Source organism: Gavialis gangeticus, unplaced genomic scaffold, assembly GCF_001723915.1.
Source record: "Gavialis gangeticus isolate Ggan-Ray unplaced genomic scaffold, GavGan_comp1, whole genome shotgun sequence".
Lineage (NCBI taxonomy): Eukaryota > Metazoa > Chordata > Crocodylia > Gavialidae > Gavialis > Gavialis gangeticus.
In genome coordinates, this window is record NW_017729033.1 from 70,882,897 (window position 1) to 70,902,052 (window position 19,156).

Sequence of the window (19,156 nt, forward strand, 5' to 3'; positions counted from 1 at the left end):
CCCCCCGCCCCCTTCTTCCCCCCCCGCAGGGGCTTTGATCGGCCTCCCCCCCCCCCCCCCCATGCCTCTTTGTTCCTTCTTCCCCTTCTACCACAACAGACTTAACAGCTGCACACAGCTCTTCAAGTTTGAAGAAGGGCTACGTATCAGAAATCGGATCGGGATCAGCCAATATGCCTCTTTAAAAATTGGCTATTAGTATCAGCCCCCAAAATCTCTATTGGTGCACCCCCTACTTAATGTTTATGTCCTTTGCAGGTAGTGTAAGGGATCAAGGCTGGAGTGCAAGCATAAGACTACTGTACAGTTGGCTCTAGCTTTTTGCAGATTCCTTGAAATCCACCAGATTTACGAGAGGTCCTCAAACCTCTTTTGTACTGTATAGCACAAAATAGCAAACTACCTACCCACCTTCCAGGATAGTGTTGTGAAATCTTTGAGGAAATCCTCTGATTTCCTCCAGTGTGTCTTAACACAGATGATTTGGGGTTTTGTTTTATATGTTAGCAAAGTTCTTTTATTATGGCTCTGTCTTTAAAGAGAACAAAGCTAATACAAGGTACTGTTTACAGAGGCCTGAGGAATTTGTGGTTTTGGATTGTTGTGGTTTTTAATTACTATTTTTTTATTAATGTAGGGAATATTTTATACAGGCTGTTCAGTACAGTATAATTTCTGTAAAAGAGAAAATTATCATTGATGGAGGTACAAGGTTTTAATATAATCTTTACGAATGTTTTAACATATTGAGATATTGCATAAGGCTTTCATTATAGAGTTGTTTAAAACCAAACTGATCCAACAGTTTTCTTACACTCTGGTTGACTTTCAGAAAAAGTAGCACATAAGTAAATATGTTGAATAAGATGAAGATAATTAATTCAAGCTCTCTAGGAAGCAGTAAAACTTATCAGAGATGATTGAAAGTTGAATTAAGCTCTTTCTGCATATTGTCCTTTTCAGCCTTTCTATATTTTACCTATTTAAACTGGCTGCCATTGCAAGAAGTACATCATGAAAATGTGAAATTGATTCAGAATATTTATAGAACAAGCCATTGAAGCTCACCTGTTTTTTATACATGTGTAAGAAAAATAAAGAGATTCACTTATTTAACAGGAAGAGTATGAGGAAAGTTTCGTTCATAGATTTGCTTGTTGCCAAGCATTTGGGCATGGAGTTTGATTTCTTTGCCAATTTTGTTGAATTTTCTTGGAATTGAAGCAGTGTGTTGAAATGGGGAGAAAAAACAATGAAGACTAAATAGAGTGGGTATCGTAATATTAGAGCATCTCTTCAAGCATGTTTTGAAAGTGTTTTTTCTTGAAATATCAGCTACATCTTGAAATAGAAATTATAAAGATAGGACAGAATAGTTTATATGTAATAGAGAACATTTGTTTTAGTGTGTTTTAGAAACAAATGTTAAAAATTGTGAGCAATTATATATTAATATGATTTTTAACATGGCCATTACAATAAATAATATAGATGTATATATGACTTCTGTGTTGAATGCAATTGGTAATTAAATTGCTCTTTTAAATTAATGCTTAAAAAGGAGAATTTAAGTATGTCCTCTTTTAACATAGCTTGTTTTAGTCAATTGTAAAAATTGTGAAGAATAAAATTAGGTATTATGCTCATGAATCAAGACAGTATTAAAACAGGACACTAATGCCTATTTACTGTTCAACAGTGGACATTCGTCCGGTTATGACGGTCGCTCTGCTCGTGCATTTCCATATGGTAATGGTGAGTATGTTGATCAGACTTGACGATTTTACTTAAGCTTTTTAAAAAATTGTTCAAAATAGTTGTAGTCTGATTTTAGTTAGGCCCCTTTTATGCTTGCACATGTAGAACTCATGCAGGCACAACTTGATCTAATGCGTGATCGATACAATCGTGCCATACGCAATTGTGTGGATTGTGCATTAAATCCAATTACACCTCATTGCCAATGTAGAGGGATCCCAATCCTGGGCTCCCCTGCATCTGGAAGAAGCAGGCTCCCACAACTGAGAGCCCCCTTTGCTGAGAGGGCTCCCAGGTGCAGGCCCCACACACAGCCAGGGCTGAGTCGTGTACCTGACAGGGCTCTTGGTCCCAGCTGTGCCACATCAGGTGTGGGACTCACACTCCCAGCTGTGTGTGTAGGCTCAGGGATTTCATGCATCTCTAAGCCTTGGGGATCATGGCTGCCTTGGTCTCGTGGGCTCTGGGGTTTCATGTACCCCGAACCCTTGGGGATCGCAGCTGCCTCAGTCCCCCAGCCCTGGGTTTCAGCTGACCGGGCTTCTAGCTGCATGGAGAGACCCTGTTTCACATGCAAATTAAAGCTTGATAGCAACCAGCTATAAAGGTACTACACATTTTTGAGGTCTAACTTTATAGCTGGTTGGAGCTTTTTATCATGCGATAAGTACTTTGCACGTGTAACTGGTTTTAAGGTAATTGCATAATTAAGCAGTTAATTGCATGATACCTGTGACGTGTAGAGGGGGCCCTAATAATCTAAACCAGTCTTTTCACTGTTTACAATTTTCTCATAAAACTAAAGGTTGTATGTTATTTTAATCCACTAACTAGGAGCTTAGATTGGCTCCCCTGGTGATCATATGGTGCATATTTACTTACGTTCCTTTTATTTTAAAAAGTTAAGATAGATTCTTTAATGTCTTGGATACAAATGTAATTAAACACTGGTAGATGCAGTGTTTGCGTAAAAGACTGCATGTTCTCTAGCTAGGTTTTGCACAGCAGATAAACAGATTCTTTATATTACAGATATCTTCAAAATAAGCTTTGTTTACAGAACAGATTTGATGATGGAAGTCTGAAAGATGCATCTCTGCTGGTTGTTTTCCTATTAGTTTTGAGTATTGAAAAAAGTCCTTGAATCAGCTTGCTGTTCCCTCAGTGTAAGAGGGTTGTAGTGCAAAGGATAATCCTTTATGGCTGTCACTCATATTCCATATGTGTGTGTCCTTTCAAGGCCAAGTTTATTTTAGTATTACCCAAAAACTACATTTAAAGAAAATTGACATTGAACAGAGAACTTAGTGCTGGCATTTTCTAACTTCTGAGTGCTTCAGTTTGAAACTTCAGCATATTTTAATCTGTAGTTTTCTAACTTTATAAAGAAAAAAATGAAACAACGAATTCCATCATCCATGCAGGGTGACTGGACCTTGTCCCTTCCAGCACTTAACAAGCTATGAATCAACACCCATATCATTTAAAAGAAGTATTAGAATCTGTAGATCAGTAGTTTTCAAAATTTTGGACTCAGGCATCCCTTTGGAAAATGCCGGTACTTAGCTTTCATTTTTCACTCATTTTTAGGAATCTGTAGTGACAAAAACATTGACTTTTGTGGTCTTTCTGAGTTCTTTGTAACAGAAGAATTGCTATATTATTATTCTGTAGTCAAAAAGCAAGTGAAAAAGGCTAAGTATTGGCAGTAAAAAAAGCCTGAGGCAGAATCAATCTAATCCAGGGGCGGGCAATTATTTTGGGTAAGGGCCACTTAGTTTTGGTAAGCCATCGAGGGCTGCGTGACATGTAGCCAGGGGCAGATAAATATTAACTTTCTAAATTTTTTAGGGGGCCTGTAGGCTGGATAGGATGGCCTGGCGGGCCGCATGTGGGCCACATTTTGCCCACCCCTGATCTAATCTATGCAGGTTTCTCTAAGACAGTGGTTCCCAGACTGTGGGTTGCAACATCAGCCAATGGGGTTATGATAAACAGGGATCCAGGTTTTTTATATGCTGCAGTAAAACATGGATTTTCTCCTTTAAAACAGAATAACATGGGAAAACACAGGTTTCCTCTTGCAGGCTGGCAGAGTACCAACCTGCATGGGGCTGGGAGAAGCGGGGAGGGCAGTGGGAGGCAGAAGTCACCCTGTGCATGTGCACATGCATGTGGCAGCCAAGCAGTGGTGGAGAGCAGCTTCCACAGCTCCCTCCAGGTAAGTCTACAGGGGCAGGGGAGGTAGGGGGCACAGGTGATGTGTTGCGGGGGGTAGGCAACACAATGGGGGCATGGAGGCCCCCAGACAACATACCAGAGGGTGGCAGGGGGGCCAAGGCAACCTGGTGGGGCAGGGCATGTGCCTCCCAAGACTTCTGTGCCCACAGTCGGGTGTGGGGCTACAGTTGGGCTGGACCAGCTCCAGGCAGAAGCCGCATCCACAGCCCAAAGGACAGGACCCAGTGCGGGAGGGAGCACCACGCTATCATGGCTACCAGGGTGAGGCACGGCAGTGACAGTGGCATGGAGTTGTGTCCCTGCTGTTGCCAGATGTGCAGGAGGCACCTCAGCTCTGCGGCCATAGCAGTGCGGCACTCCCTTCTGCACTGGTCCTGCCCCCTGGACCGCAGAGTCTGGAGGGAGGGCAGCAGGGTGGGGGGCCCCAAGCCCACAGTGGGCAACCCACATCCTCCCTCACCCCACAGGCTCTCTCCAGCTGTACTGCCCACGTAGGAAGGGATGTGGGGGGAGCTAGGCTCTGTGCTCTGCTCCAGGTGCAGCAGCCTCTGTCTCCTGCAGGGAGCAACCGGGATGACCAGGGGGTTGCAGACCCTGGTCCTGGGACACCAGCAGGTCTGGGAGGCTGTGGGAGAGGAGTGAGGGGCACTGGCAGGGCCAGGGTGTTGTGGGTGGAGAGCAAGGGGTCACACCTGAGGAAATGGGGTTATGCTGAGTTTGGGAGCCACTGCTCTAAAGGTTTTTAAACTTTTTGCATCATTGTACCCCCTGGTGGCTGGACACGGATCAGTGTACCCCTGGCCACCAAGCAGAGGGGTGGCACACAGCCAGATGTGGAGTGGCAGCAGCTGTTATATGCGAGCTTCCCCTGCGTCCAGCCAGGCGGGCAGCAGCAGCGTGAGATGCTGCATGGCGGCACTCTGTTCCTGCCTATACACGTGCACCCCCTAGTGCTGTCTCGGGTACCCCCATAACTTAATAACCCACATCACTTAATTCCACGTCAGATATGTAGCAGGAAAAATTTCAACCAAAGGATTAAAGTTTGGCAAAGTTATAAGCAACTAAAAACAGTTTTATGTTGGACAGCTTTTTCTCTATACCTGTACTGCTTCTAAAATATATATTCACAAGAATAAACTTCCTCTTTACAGAACTCGTAATGTCAACTGGTAGCCTTTATTTATTCATTTATTTATTGGTTGCAAAAGTTAACCTATATCTATCCATTTTTGCTTCTACTTAGAAGGCTGTTACTGGCCTTCAGGCATGGTACTAATATCACACTGAACACACAAGATTCTCGTAGTGATAATCATTCCAGCAGTGAATATTTATCATTTCTGAGGCAAAGTAAAAGCCAGAACAGTCTCCATGTGTGGTTGTGGTCATCAAGAAGCAAGTGAGAAAAATCTAATGGAAAGTTAGAGGGGTATCTAACTGTGGATGGGCAGACCAGAATTGTAGTTTCGGGTAACAGATAACAGATGTTGGTCAAAGTTACTTTTGTAATAGAAGACAGATGTGAGCTGATAAGTGCTTGTGTCCAAGTATTTGTAACTGTCTTTTCAGTGTTAAATAATCTAGTTTCTAGATATTTTCCCCTCTGTTATTCATTTTAATGTGTATTGCAATCACTCTATCTCCAGTGAAGTCAAGCTGAAAATGACACTCCCATGGAACTTGTGAATATTGTCCATTAGGTCAATTGAAAGAGTTAATTAGAGAACATCTTTCTGTCTCCTTTCAGGCACATGGTTTTCTCTGGCATGTATTAAGATTCAATTTCTGTTTTATTGTTTTGGAGAAGAAGAATCTATTGGCAGATTATAACCCATAAATCCATCACTTGATTGCTTTACACAAAAGTTTTATTTCTGAAAGAGAAACTATTGTAACTCTTTCTAAAAATGTCAGATGTGTATGGATGTCTGCTTCATTTGTATGAAATGGTATGATTTGAGAGTAAATGAGCAATTTGATTCTACATCCCATTAAATGAAAGTACCTATTTTTTCAGTTGTTTTTAATTAACTAGGCCTGTTAAAATGTGTAAGCAAAAACTGCATCTGATAAATATTCTTAAGATTTTTTTTATAGTATATGTTCTTTTTGTGCTTATTAAATGTCTAAAATGTGCTGTAAGTTTTCACTGGGTATAACTCCAGTATTTTAAAAAGGGAACTCATTTTTTAAAATAAATGCATCTTGGACACTGTCTCTATTTAATAAATAGCCCTCCTGGGCAAAACCCTGGTAATCGATAATTTTCGAGAGGTAGTTAGCCATGTTAGTTTGAAGTCAGGAAGAAGGCAGGGTAGATTTGCACCTCATAGACCAGTGGTTCTCAACCGTCTTTGACTTGAGGCAACCCTTGATAGATGCAAGGCACCACTTGGTAAATGCCAGCTCTTAATTTTCACTCATTTTTTGACTGCAGAAAAATAATAGAGCAATTCTTCTGTTGCAAAGAACTCAGACCACAAAGGGCCAGGATGTTTTTAACACTATTTTACACACTATGGACTCCTTTTGAAATCTTATATCTTGTGAATCATGTTTGCACACCTAACTGTTAAGATTGTATGGCACTAGTGTAGTACAAAGCAAACAGCCTTATTTAGCATCAGCCTCTGTTTTGAATTAAGGGGACTGTAGTTTGAGTGGCTTCACTGATTATAGTAATATCAGTATGCACTACCTAGAATATGATTAAGGGTGAGGGCTTGTCTATATTTGGAGGTATACTAAAATGGGAATAAGTATGGATTTATAATTGTGAATTAAGCTATATTGGGGGGGGGGATCTATTGTGAAATACTGTATTTACTTAAATGTAAAACAGCTCAGGATTTAACAGTTGTCTTGTATTACATATAATTAGTTTCTATGTATGAAAAATGTATAAATGTATTATGATTTTCCAGAGGTATAGGTTGTAGTCATGTTGGTCTAAGGACATAGGCAGACAAGGTTCTTTGGGTAAATCTGATATCTTTTATTAGGCTAACTAAAAAGTTTGAAAAATTCTTCTTAGCAAGCTTTCAGATATAAATACCCTGAGTCAGGCTGAGGAAACATCTGCAGTTGGTGTGTACTCTTCCTGGATGGAGTTGATGGAAGAGCACACACCAACTGCAGATGCTTCCTCAGCCTGGTGAATGGTATTTATACCCGAAAGCTTGATAAGAAGAATTTGTCCAACTATTTGAGTTGGTCTAATAAAAGATATTATAATTTTACAGGTATAGAATCTAATTATTGAAGATTTGCCACAAATTTTGTTTCCTTCCCACTGCTACAGCAGGGAAAATAAGTCTGGGGGGGTTAGGTGCCCCCTTGTCCTCTGCCCCTACAACTTCTTCCCACTATAGCACCTCCCCTCCTTTACTGTCAGACCCTGCTCTCCCTAAGCACATGGAAGTGAGGGTCAAATTTGAAAACACTGACTTTGAAATAAATATGCCTGGAGTAATTTAGCTCCTTTTTTGAGACTCTTGCAAGTTTTAGCACGGGTACTCCATAAACATACTTTTAAAGCAGCACTTTTGTATCTATTTATATATAGTGCAACCTATGCATGATATTAGTCCGAAGTCAAAAGGCTCATGATTTACCATATAGTTCACTGCCCTGGGCCTCAGCAGAGTCAACAGTGTTTCAAATCATGGTGACCCTATAGTTCAACACTGCTCATTATCTGTGTGTATTCCAGGTACCCCCTACATGTATGTTTGGAGCCATATTTGGTGATGTTTGCCAGACATTTAAGGCTGGTGAAGAGACAGAAATAATTGGGAAAGAAAAGTCATAGCTTAGCTGTGGGAGTGAAGAGGAAGTTGAAATGTGTTCAGTGTAGTGGCTCACTATGACTTGAAACAGAGACAGGGACTGCGCACAATGTGCACCACCTTGTTCAAGATGGGCTATACTTTCTATCCTTGTAGTAAGTTCCCATCAAGAAATACCATGACCATGAAGGTGGCAGGGGGCAGTACCCTGACCAAGTAGGTGCCTTACAAATGGCTTTGTGTAGTGGAAGGTGCATCCTTGTCTGTTTGCAGACAGGACTTCCTATGAGAGCCTTATAGTTAGCTTCCCACTGCTCAGCTTCCAATGGGAGGATCTTGACTATGCACTGACTTTATGGAAATGGGAGACTCCTCCCTAGCTTGCTTCCGCAGCCATACAGCTGAGGGCAAGTGAAACTCAGGGGCATCTGAACCCCAAGTCTCCAGACTTGGGCCTGCATGTAGGGTATCTGCCAAAGGATTTGGAAGCATCTAAAGCCCAAGGCTGGGGTGGAGGATACTTGCTGGTAGCAGGGTCACATATGGTTTTTGGATGATTAAAATGATTATGGACCTGATCTGGCTAATTTGACCTGGAACAAGAAAAAAGTTCCGTTAAAAAAAAAAAAAAAAAAAGGTAAGTTCCCATCAGTATGTTTGCCTGACATGGGACATGTGTTTTATAGTTTTGCTCAGTATTGGCTGCATTTAATCAACTTCACAGTTTCTTTCCTTTACCAAGCACATGCTGCTTTTTGGCTGCAGTTTAGAAAGACAGTGTATTTAATGAAGTTTCCTTGTATGCAAATGTAAGACAGGATACTTTATACCCCATGCTAATTAAAGGAAAAAACCTCATCATATGTTCAAGTAAATACAGTATATGTTCATACAGGAGTTACTCTGGAATAACTGTTCCTGAATGGCTATTTCACTAAATATCCAAGTTTAGACAAGCATTCACACTTAAATTCCTGGCTGCTTTTACTGCTGTGTTCTCTGTTGCAGTTTCTCTTACTGTGAGCAGTCAAAAGAAGGATTCCATGACGGGGGACTGTCAGAAGCAACAGAGCAGATGGTGTTAAATCAGTATGCATCTCCTCTGATAGTCAGTCCTCTGACATTTTAACATTCTTTGTCAATTAACAGGTTGGATTACATTATCAGAATGACAGAGGGGCAGGATTATTTAGGAAGCAATAAAAAAAATCTTATCTGAAAGTTTCAATCTTTCTTCTCTTTGTGTAGACTCCCAATGTATTGGTTCATCCCTGGATCACTAGAATATAATTTCTGGCCATGATGCCAGCTGTGTTTCCATCTCAGATGCATTCAGAATGTATAAAGTGCAGTGATCATCTTCCAGGATTGCCATTCTGATATCATCACCTGTCTCTGTCCTTCCACTGCATCAAACCCAAGTTCCTTGTCTTTGTTTTTAAGGGCTGTCCACCATGTAGCCTCACTCTATCATACCTATTAGATTATTGTACTCTTGACACACACACACCAGCCATTGTTCTGCCAGTGAAGCAACCTATATAGTTAACTTTCCTGCTTCTCCTGGAAGCACCTCTTGCTTTCTCTTGTGCCATTTGCTATTCATGGGGAAAAAACTCATCAGAATTTGGAAAGTTGCCTTTTTCCACTTTTCCCTGCTGTATCTGATAGCTCCTTCAGATAGAAAAAGAGTGTCTGTAAACAGAGAATATATGTTCTGGAGACTATTGCTATTGTGGCTGATCAGTGGTATCCTTGGAATAAATCAGTCATTTGTGAAAGAAACTTTTGGAAATGGAATTGTGTTTTAATTTGATGTTTATGGAAAAGCATTTCTATTCATTATTTAAAATTCCTTAAAGATATGGGCACATTTTACCTATACTTTTAGAAGCCTACCTGCTAGATTATTTTTAAGCTATCAAATTTTCAAAACAGTCTTTAACTTAACATTATGCATCTTGCTTATTTATTGTTCTGGTTTGTATGTGCAGATAATCTTTCCCATATAATGTTCTTTCCCATATAACTATTGCAAAAACAATTTCACACAGATTCACAGAAGTTTAGGGCTGGCAGAAACAACTTTTTTCTTGCACAAATTAGACACAATACTTGCTGTTTAATACAACTCGGTACAAGTTTATTTTTATGAAACTCTTCTAAACTATTGCTTTATGTTGATTTCTTCTGCTGGAACTCTCAATTATCATACCTTAGTTGTTGCTTCTCTCCATGTTACAAAAAAAAGTAAAATTTCATAACTTAAATTAAAATATTCTGTTGTCTAGTCTGTTCAAGCCCTGAACATGCTTAGTTGACATCATGGCAAGTCAAGGAAATTAACAGTCTTTAAAGACCAGCTGTTTCTTGCTATTTCTGGCTGCTTTCCTTAGAAGAATTTCAGTTTTGGCAGCATAATAGACAAAAACACTATTGTTCTGGGATGTTGTTTCTGTTAACTGTTTGCTTCTTCTGTATTCCTATAGTGGAATATTAGTTAATGTTCATTGTTTTGTTAGATGTACAACATTGTAGCTCCTCTTGTGCTCTAGGTTATTTGAGTTTTCACTGGAAATAATGTTTTAAGGAGGCAGTTCTTTTCCATCACTCCACCATTTCCTCAAAGCATCTTTTTCTTTTCCCCCTTAGATCCATTGACAAACCTTGGTCTTAAAATTATGCCAAAGCACTGCACTTCATGTATATCAAGAGGCGTTCTAGACAGGAAAGATTGAAAATCCCTCTTCAGAATCCCACTAGTTCACTTACTTCTTATAAAGTGCAGCATTGATGCAACACTTCATGTTTCAAAGCTACATGCATTTGTTAACGTTTGCCTGCAGCACCATGTGACTTACAAGGAAAGAAGTTGAGTCTCACTGTAACCTTGAGCAAATAATTTAACTGCAAAGGGATATGCTGGCAAAACATATTAGAACTGTGGAATTCTTAACCTCCAAACTTGCACTCAATCCACTAGCAAGTGCTGTAGTGAAATGAGGCAGTGACTGTTGAGCAATATGAGGCACTCCTGTTAATCCGTTCTCTGAGGCAAAGTATTGTCAATGCAGAACTTGATTATTGGACCATTAAGTCAGACCTTGAGTCATTTTAATCTTTTTTGGTGTCTGACCATTGTCGAAGAATTTTTTGTATCAGACTTCTGGTTACATAAAAAAAACCCTGGATTGCTCAAGGGTGCTTATTTCTTTTAATGCATTAAAGTAGTCCGACTACCAATATTTCTTCTTAAAAACAAGTATATCACATCTTCAAAAAGTCTCAGACCAAAGAGAATGATATTTCATTTTCTGAAAAAGTTACATGTTTTAACTGTAATAATAGTTTTGGTCAGCATTTATCAGAAACATACTTGATTAAATCTAAAATTATAGCCTTCCGTTTCCCCCAGAGAAGACATTTTATAATTGTATTTTGTCTCCAAAAATATTTTGGGCAAAAAAATGTTAAATAGGAAATTTCAAAAATAAAACATTTAAAATAATGATCAAAAACATTTTATGCTTAATGTCTAGTAATAACTAACTTTATTTTGCGCATTTCATTACTTCTGTGACTTTATTCAGCTTATATATCTTAAAGAAAAAAAAAAGTTAGAAGGACTCTTTCTTCTCACTTCTGAAGTGTACTTTCTGAGCCACAGTGTTTAAAAGCATGCATAATTCATGTTTGTCCTGGCTCTGATACTTTGTGTGTGCTTTGTTTTGCAAAAGTAAAATAACTCTGATCACATAATTGTGAATCTTTTTAGGATGTTTGTATAATTATTTTCTTTGTAATTAAGGCAGGCAGACATTTTTATTCTTCATAGTGCCTAATTGAACAAACAAAATATACTCTGCTTTTATACATCATGAAATTAACGTGCAGTTGACTTCCTGTGCCTTTGGATTGTTGTCATGATTAGAAACTTGTGGAGGAGGAATTGGAAAAAAAGATGTGTGGGGTATACAAAAATTTCTGTCATTCCAAATGTGAATCATACTGCATTTTTCAAACCTTATCAGCTTTTGTTCTTTCTAATATTAGCATTTTTTTCTTTAGTCACCTTTCCGCACCTTGCAGGTTCTGCTCCTTCATGGCCTAGTCTTGTGGAAACCAGCAAGCAGTGGGATTATTATGCACGAAGGGAGAAAGAAAGGGAACGAGAGCGAGAGAGAGACCGAGAAAGGGACCGGGACCGGGATCGGGATCGTGATAGGGAACGAGATCGGACCAGAGAGAGAGAGAGGGACCGAGATCATAGTCCAACTCCAAGTGTGTTCAACAGGTTAGTATAAATACTTGACTGCAGTAGTCAAGACATACATTTTTTGTGCGTATCAAATAATGTGCTTTAACATTTAAAGTCTTGGTGTGCAGCTAGATATTCTTAAGGGACAGGAAGGTGTGGTTCTCCTTCCTCTTTGTTTCCTGTTGAGAACTATACCAAAAAATTTCAGATGTAAAATAGAAGTGTCACATTTTTGATTTAAATTATTTGAAGTGCAGAAAGCATTAAAAAAAAGATTTAGGGTTTATGCTTGATCTCATTAGTTCCACAGACATCCATAGAAGTATTGAATGAATCTTCGTTCTATCACTGTTACTTTGTAATTGGAATTCCTAATTCTCTGCCAAAAGCAGTGTCCTGCAACAATTGACCCTAATTTGAAGCAATGGTGGTATTGGCTACTAAAAGGGGGTTAGTTTGTTTGGTGGATTTTGTGATTAGTTCAGGATGAATAATGGTGCGTCTTTGCTATTTATTTGTTAACAAATTTTATTAACAGGTTTTACTCTTAAGGTCAAAAATATTTTTTTGTTTCCAAACAGATAACTTTTATTGGGATTTTGACTCTTAACAGTTTTTATTTTTAAGTGATTAAACTCAGACTCTGTTGAGACCTTTGGTTTGTTTATTTGTAAAACCAGAGAATGTATCAGGTTGAACTGGTTGTGACAAGAACAAGCCGCGCACAAGAGCGAGCACATGCTATTAAAGATGATTTGGGAGCTATCACTAATTGTCTGATATTGTGGAGTGTGAGAAGAACACCAGGAGTCAGTGTTACCTTAGTTCAGACAGTTTGGCAGTGTTTTCCGTTATCTATTGATACAGGCAAAAGAAAAAAAAAAAAAATTAGGTGCAAGAAATCTTATTTTTTATTTTGTGCAAACACTGACATTGTGGCGGTGATGTCCCGTACTATGTGTATGTTTTATATTACAAATTACAAGGTCAGTTTTTAAGAACTTAAGACCAGTTTAAACATCTGTTTCTCAGGCAGTTTGAGTGAAGGCCAGAAAGAAGGCTGGTCATTCAAGGGTGCTTGAAATGAGCCTTAATGGCTTCCAGGCCTGGAGAAGTCTCTGTGCTGCTGCCAAAGTTATCAGTTAGGGAGGGGGAGGAGGAGACCTCATCTTTTTTATGAGACTAAATTATCCACCATCTGCAGCAAAGCTGCTGCCACATGGCTATGTAAGAAACCAAGAGCCCCTTAACTTGTTAAAAAAAAAAAAGTTGGCTTGTGAGCAACAGAGAAGGTAGGAGAAGGTTTAATGAAGACAGACCATGCACACACAACAGTGTTGGGTTTTTTTAAAGGTTTATTTCCAATTTCGTTCAGTTTTTAAAAATGAAACCACCTATAAGGAGGAGGAAGAAGATGAACTATTTCAGGAAGCACAAATATGTTTCTTTTATTTTAGGGACAAAGTACTTATCTGTGGTGTCATAGAGAAGTAGGGCTAGAAGGGACCTCCAGAGGTCATCTAGTCCAACCCCCTGCTTGAGGCAGGATCATCCATATCCAAAGCATCCCATACAACCATAATCTAAACCAGGGGTAGGCAATCCCTGGTATAGGTGCCAGAGCATGGAACGCAAAGGCATTTTACTGGGCACATGGACAGCAGGAAAGGGGCTGGAGCTGCACTGCCACAATAAGGGTTGGGTCCCTTGGAGCTCTCCTGCTGTATGCCCCTGGCATGCTAACATCTTACAATTTGAGGTTGCAGGTGCTTTTGGCATTCTGCCCAAAAAGGTTGCTGACCTTTGATCTAAGTTCTACATAAGACTATCCTCAACCCTGACACAAAATAGGTCTAACACCCTAACCTACCACAAGTAAAGCAGGGGAACCACAGCAGCCAGTGGCCTGCTTTTTAAAAATGTTGTCAGTATACATTTAAGAAGTCCTAGGCAGAGGGCCAGCGCGCGCGCGCACACACACACACACACACACACGCACACACACACACACACACACACACACGCACACACACACACACACACACACACACGCACACACACACACACACACACACACACGCACACACACACACACACACACACACACGCACACACACACACACACACACACCCCCCCCGCAAAGGAAGGAAAAATTACCACAATTCATGTTGCTCTGACCATGGGATAAAATTCCTTCCTGACCCCAAATATGGCACTTGGTCTGACTCTAAGTGGAGGGACAAAACCCTGTAGTCAGGAACCCTCTTTCTTTGTTCCTAGCAGGAGAATCAGCACACCTCAGTTGAAGTCCCCAGCCTCAGCTGTAGCCAACACCCAGTGCCTCTCGGAAGGGTTAAAAACACACTGACACATATAGCAGAAAAAAAGCAGGGGTGGGGCACAACCAGCAAAGCCCAGAAGCATGGGAAATACCCATAGTAGAACATAGCCATAGCTACACCTAAATCATCCCCAACCAGTGGCTGTCCAGCCTCTTCTTCAGCACCTCCACTGATGAAGAGTTCACAGTTTCCCTAAGCAGTCTATTCCACTGCCTTACTATTCTCACAGAAGAAGTTTTTCTAAATTTATTTTGCTGCAACTTCAATCCATTAGTCAATGTCTGTATGCAGCAAGAGAGAAAAGGTTCTTTCTCTCTTTTGTGGCAGCCCTTCAGGTATTTGAAGATTGCTATTATGGCCCCTCTTAAGCAGTGTTTCCTCTAAGGAGCAGCGGTCCATGAGCGTGCTGCCTCGGTCCAGCATGGGACACTTACTGAAGGGGGCCGGAGGCTGGGGCCAGGGGCTGGAGGCTGGAGCCGGGAGGGAGCCAAAGGCTGGGGCCAGGGGCTGGAGCTGGGAGCTGTAGGCCAGGGACTGGGGCCTGGCACAGGAAAGTGCTCTGCTCCGCTCCCCCGCATCAAGGCTGGGGAGTAGTGCACTTCCTGGAGCCAGTGGAGCCCGTGCCAGCCGCCCGCGCCAGCCTCCGTCCCTGCCTTGCCTCACCTCAGGGAGGAGCTGCTGCCTACCCCAGTGAGGCTCCACCAGCTCTGGGACAGTGCTCCACTCCCCAGCCCTGATGCCACGTGTCTCCTCACTCCCTGAGGCAAAGCAAGGAAGTGGAGCAGTGCCCTGGAGCTGGCAGAGCCTCACTGGGGCAGGCAGCAGCTCCTCCCCAAGGTGAGGCAAGGCAGGGGTAGAAGCTGGGGCAGGGGGCTGGTGCGGGCTTCGCTGGCTCCAGGGACGTGCTCCGCTCCCCGGCCCTGATGCAGGGGAGCGGAGCACTTCCTTGGAGCCAGTGGAGCCCGCACCAGGATCCCACCCAAGCTTCTCCTGGTGTGCAGCCTTGAAAAGGCTGTGTGCAGCCATATTTAGTTGTGCGTGGCCACGCACCCTAGAAGGAACCTTGCTCTTAAGTGCCTTTTCTGTAAGCTGAACATGCCTAGCTCCTTCAGCCTGTCCTCGTATGACTTGCCTTCCAAGCCCCTTATCATCTTAGTTGCCCACCTCTAGACCCTCTCTAACTTCTCCACATCCTTTTTAAAAATTTGAAGCCCAGAACTACACACACTACTCTATCTGAGGCCTAACCAATGCCAAGTAGAGGTACTGTCACCTCCCATACAGCATTCCCTCTAAGCTGTGTGGCCTGCATGGCCGCACAGGCACACCTGGCAGTGCAGCATGAGCACGCCTGCATGACCGCGCACACCACGCAGCTTAGAGGGAACGCTGTGTCTTGCATCTAATGCTTCTGTTGATGCAGCCGAAAACCACATTGGCCTTTTGTGCAGCTGCATCACACTGCAGACTCGTATTGAGTCTGTAATCTACCGAGACTCCCAAGTCCTTTTCCATACAGGTGCCATCCAACCAGGTGTCCCCCATTTTGAATTTGTGTTTTTGATCATTCCTCCCAAGCTGTAGTATCTTGCATTTGTCTGCATTTAACTTCATTCTGTTAGCTCTAGCCCAGCTTTCCAATCTGTTGAACACCTTCTAAATTGTGCTCATAACTTCCAACATGTTCAGAGTTTTTTCTAGTCTCATGTTGTCTGCAGACTTTTTGAAGAAGTTTTCTATGCCAGATCTAAATCATTAATAAATATATTGACCAGCACCAGGCCCAGGACAGACCCCTGTGGAACTTCACTCAACCTGCAGGACCAGCCATTTGCGCGAGGGCCTGGGCTGCCCCCCCCCCACACACATGCCAGGGGACCCACTGTGGTCCAGATAAAATCCCTTGGTAGGCTGGATCTGGCTCACAGATGTTTTGCCGATCCCTGATGTAGTTAGAAACCATGTGTAAAATCATAAAGAACTCTTTAGTTTGGAAGTGGGACATGCAGTACTTGTGTCTGTCCCTGGAAATTGCAGTCATATTGGTCTTGTAAAAAAGTGATTAGTGATTTTAAATTTTTTTAGTTTTATTTTTTTTAATGTATAGCAACTTCTGGCTGAATACTGTGCCTTTTCTCTTGGACTGATAAGATGTAAGACCTCAAAGCATATAGCTACATGGTATGAGGCAAAACCATGCAGAAATCAGCAAGCTAGATTTGCGTATGCTAGCTTCTGTATCTCTCCATAGCAGACTTGCGTTTTTACAGGTGCACCCCTGCTGTCCAATAAAGAAGGATTAAAAACCAATAGTAACAGTAATACTAATCCCCCTACCACAGGGGTGGGTAATTATTTTGGCTGGAGGGCAGCTTAATGAGTTCTGGAGTTTTGGAGAGCCACAAGGGTAGCCCTGCCACTTGACAGGTGCCTCACCCCCTCGTTGCCATCCTGAGACCAGAAGCCCTGCCCCTCACCCCTAGGACTTTTGCCACCAGAAGTCCCTCCCCTTGCCCCCCCAGAAATATCACTTTTGGGCGGGGAGGGGTGCCATTTTGGAACCAGAAAGAAACCCAATCATGCACTAAAAGTCAAACACCTACTATAAGATAATTTCATTTTATTCCAAAAAATATTTTTGTCATGTTTGCGTTTGCAGTGTGTATATATAGGTAATTGAGGTAATTGCATAACAACTCAAAAATAAAGTCTTACTTTCGTATATTGGGTGGGGGGTGGTTGGCGTTCTAATGTTCTGTGCCTGTATGGCAGGTTGTGGTCGGGTTCTGAGGGGCTAGGGCTCTGTGTGGGGGGGTATGTGGGAGAGCTGTGGGGGCAGGGTGTGGGGAGGTGGGGACCCCCACAAGCCCCCCCAACCTTGGTGCACCAGAGGCGGCAGCAGCAGGGAAGGGCACTCAGGGTGCTTGTGCCTGGTACAGGGGCTGCTGCCCAGAGAGACCTTGTTTCCCCTAGCGCCCCCTGGCATAACAAGGAATAATGGACACAAGTTGTTGGAGAGTAGGTTTAGATTAGACATCCGCAGGAACTACTTCACAGTTAGGGCGGCTAGGAGCTGGAACCAACTTCCAAGGGAAGTGGTGCTGGCTCCTACCCTGGGGGTCTTTAAGAAGAGGCTTGATGCCTAGCTGGCTGGACTCATTTGAGTCCAGTTTTTCTCCAGCCCAGGCAGGGGGTTGGACTTGAAGATCTACAAGGTCTCTTCCGACCCTACTTCTATGATTCTATGATGTGGGGGCAAGGAGCACAGCCAGGCCAGTCCATGCTATCACTCTGGGCTCCTGCATGTGCATACCACCAAGGGAAGCCCCACACACTGGAGCCAGAGGCCTTCTCCACCTCCTGCTATGCAGGTCCCAGGACTCTGCGGGAAAGCAGGAGCCAGGGCTCCCCTCCACTTCCAGTAGAGTCTTGGGATCTGGGCAAAAGTGGGTGGGGAAGGCAGGCAACTCCAGCCTATGGGGCTTCCCCCGGTGGCGCACAAGTGTGGGAGCTGCACATGCACTGCACAGAGCCCCATGCAATAGAGGTAGGCTGGCCTGGCCACACTCCTCCCCCCCATGTGTAGCAGGGGCAGTGTGCCATGGGGGAGAGTGTGTTGGGGGTCCCCATATGCGCCCACCTGAACTTCATGCTCCTGCCACCCCCCCCTGGGTGTGGGCTCCCTGCTGCCAGCCCCACCCCCACACTCTGTGCTCCCACCCAGCTGCAGCTCCCCCACCCCCACCGCTGCCACTTCCCTACCTGCTTCCCGGAGCGAACAGGATGCCAGAGAAGCCGAGCAGGTCCCCCGATGGCTGCAGCAGTGGCAGCAGCAGCCCCACCCAGAAGCTGTGTACTGGCTGAGCTGGGCCCTTCTGTGTACCAGGGTTGGGGGTGTGCGTGTACATGTGGGCGCCTCACTCTCACTCTAGTGGGCAGAAGGGCTGGGTCAGATACAGTTCATTGGTGAGTGCCTGTGGGCCAAATGAAATTGCAGGGCCAGCCAGATGTAGCCCACAGGTTGTATTTTTGCCCTACTGTGTTTTTCTAAACTCTGGTAAATAGATTTTCTAATGCTCTGGAGATGCACTTTAGGTGCTGAAAGTCTTTGGACTGCTCTGCTTCCACTGAGAAGTGCCTTACCATAGTACCATTAGCGTATTGTTCCTTTTAGGTTTAATTAGCCCTGCCTCCTGTACAGCATTGCAAACCTGGGCTGCCCCCGCCCTCTTTGCTTGCAGTATAACATGTTTCGGAAGCAGGTTGATATTTGCAGAATTTTTCTGCTTAGCTCTGGCTTTGCTGTGAGCTTTGACTTGGCAAGGTTTGATTTGTCCTTTTTTTATTCCCATCTAAATGCACGTGAAGAGAATAAATACTCTGTGGAACAGGGATTTTGTGAAGACTTTTTCGCTTTCCAGCAGCCCATAGTAGAGTGGAAATTGAGGTAAACTCATCCATTTCAATTTTATTATGCTTCCACTACAGAAGGGAAGCGGTTTCCAAGACACAGCACTTTGGGATTCAGCAGTGTTCACTTAGAAACTGCTTCCGCTTACCTGGTGGGATGTGGAGCACTTCAGAAGAACAAGTGTGTGCTGCTCATCCAACAGGTTATGTGATGACTCTAGCTGACTGATTCATGTCCATTAATCCCCAGGTTGGTCTTGGAAGAGTCCGATTTCATAGATTCATAGATTCATAGATTAAGGGTCGGAAGGGACCTAGTAGATCTTCTAGCCCGACCCCCCGCCAGGGCGGGAGA

General features: G+C 43.0%; 1 protein-coding gene across 1 annotated transcript in view; it reads left to right on the forward strand.

The window, feature by feature from the left end:
• Window positions 1-19,156, forward strand: part of FIP1L1 (factor interacting with PAPOLA and CPSF1) — a 76,842-nt gene that overhangs the window by 53,236 nt on the left and 4,450 nt on the right. The window contains exons 16-17 of the mRNA XM_019525862.1: window positions 1,700-1,755; window positions 11,859-12,084. Coding sequence (XP_019381407.1) covers window positions 1,700-1,755; window positions 11,859-12,084 — 282 coding nt within the window. The remainder of the gene's footprint in view (window positions 1-1,699; window positions 1,756-11,858; window positions 12,085-19,156) is intronic.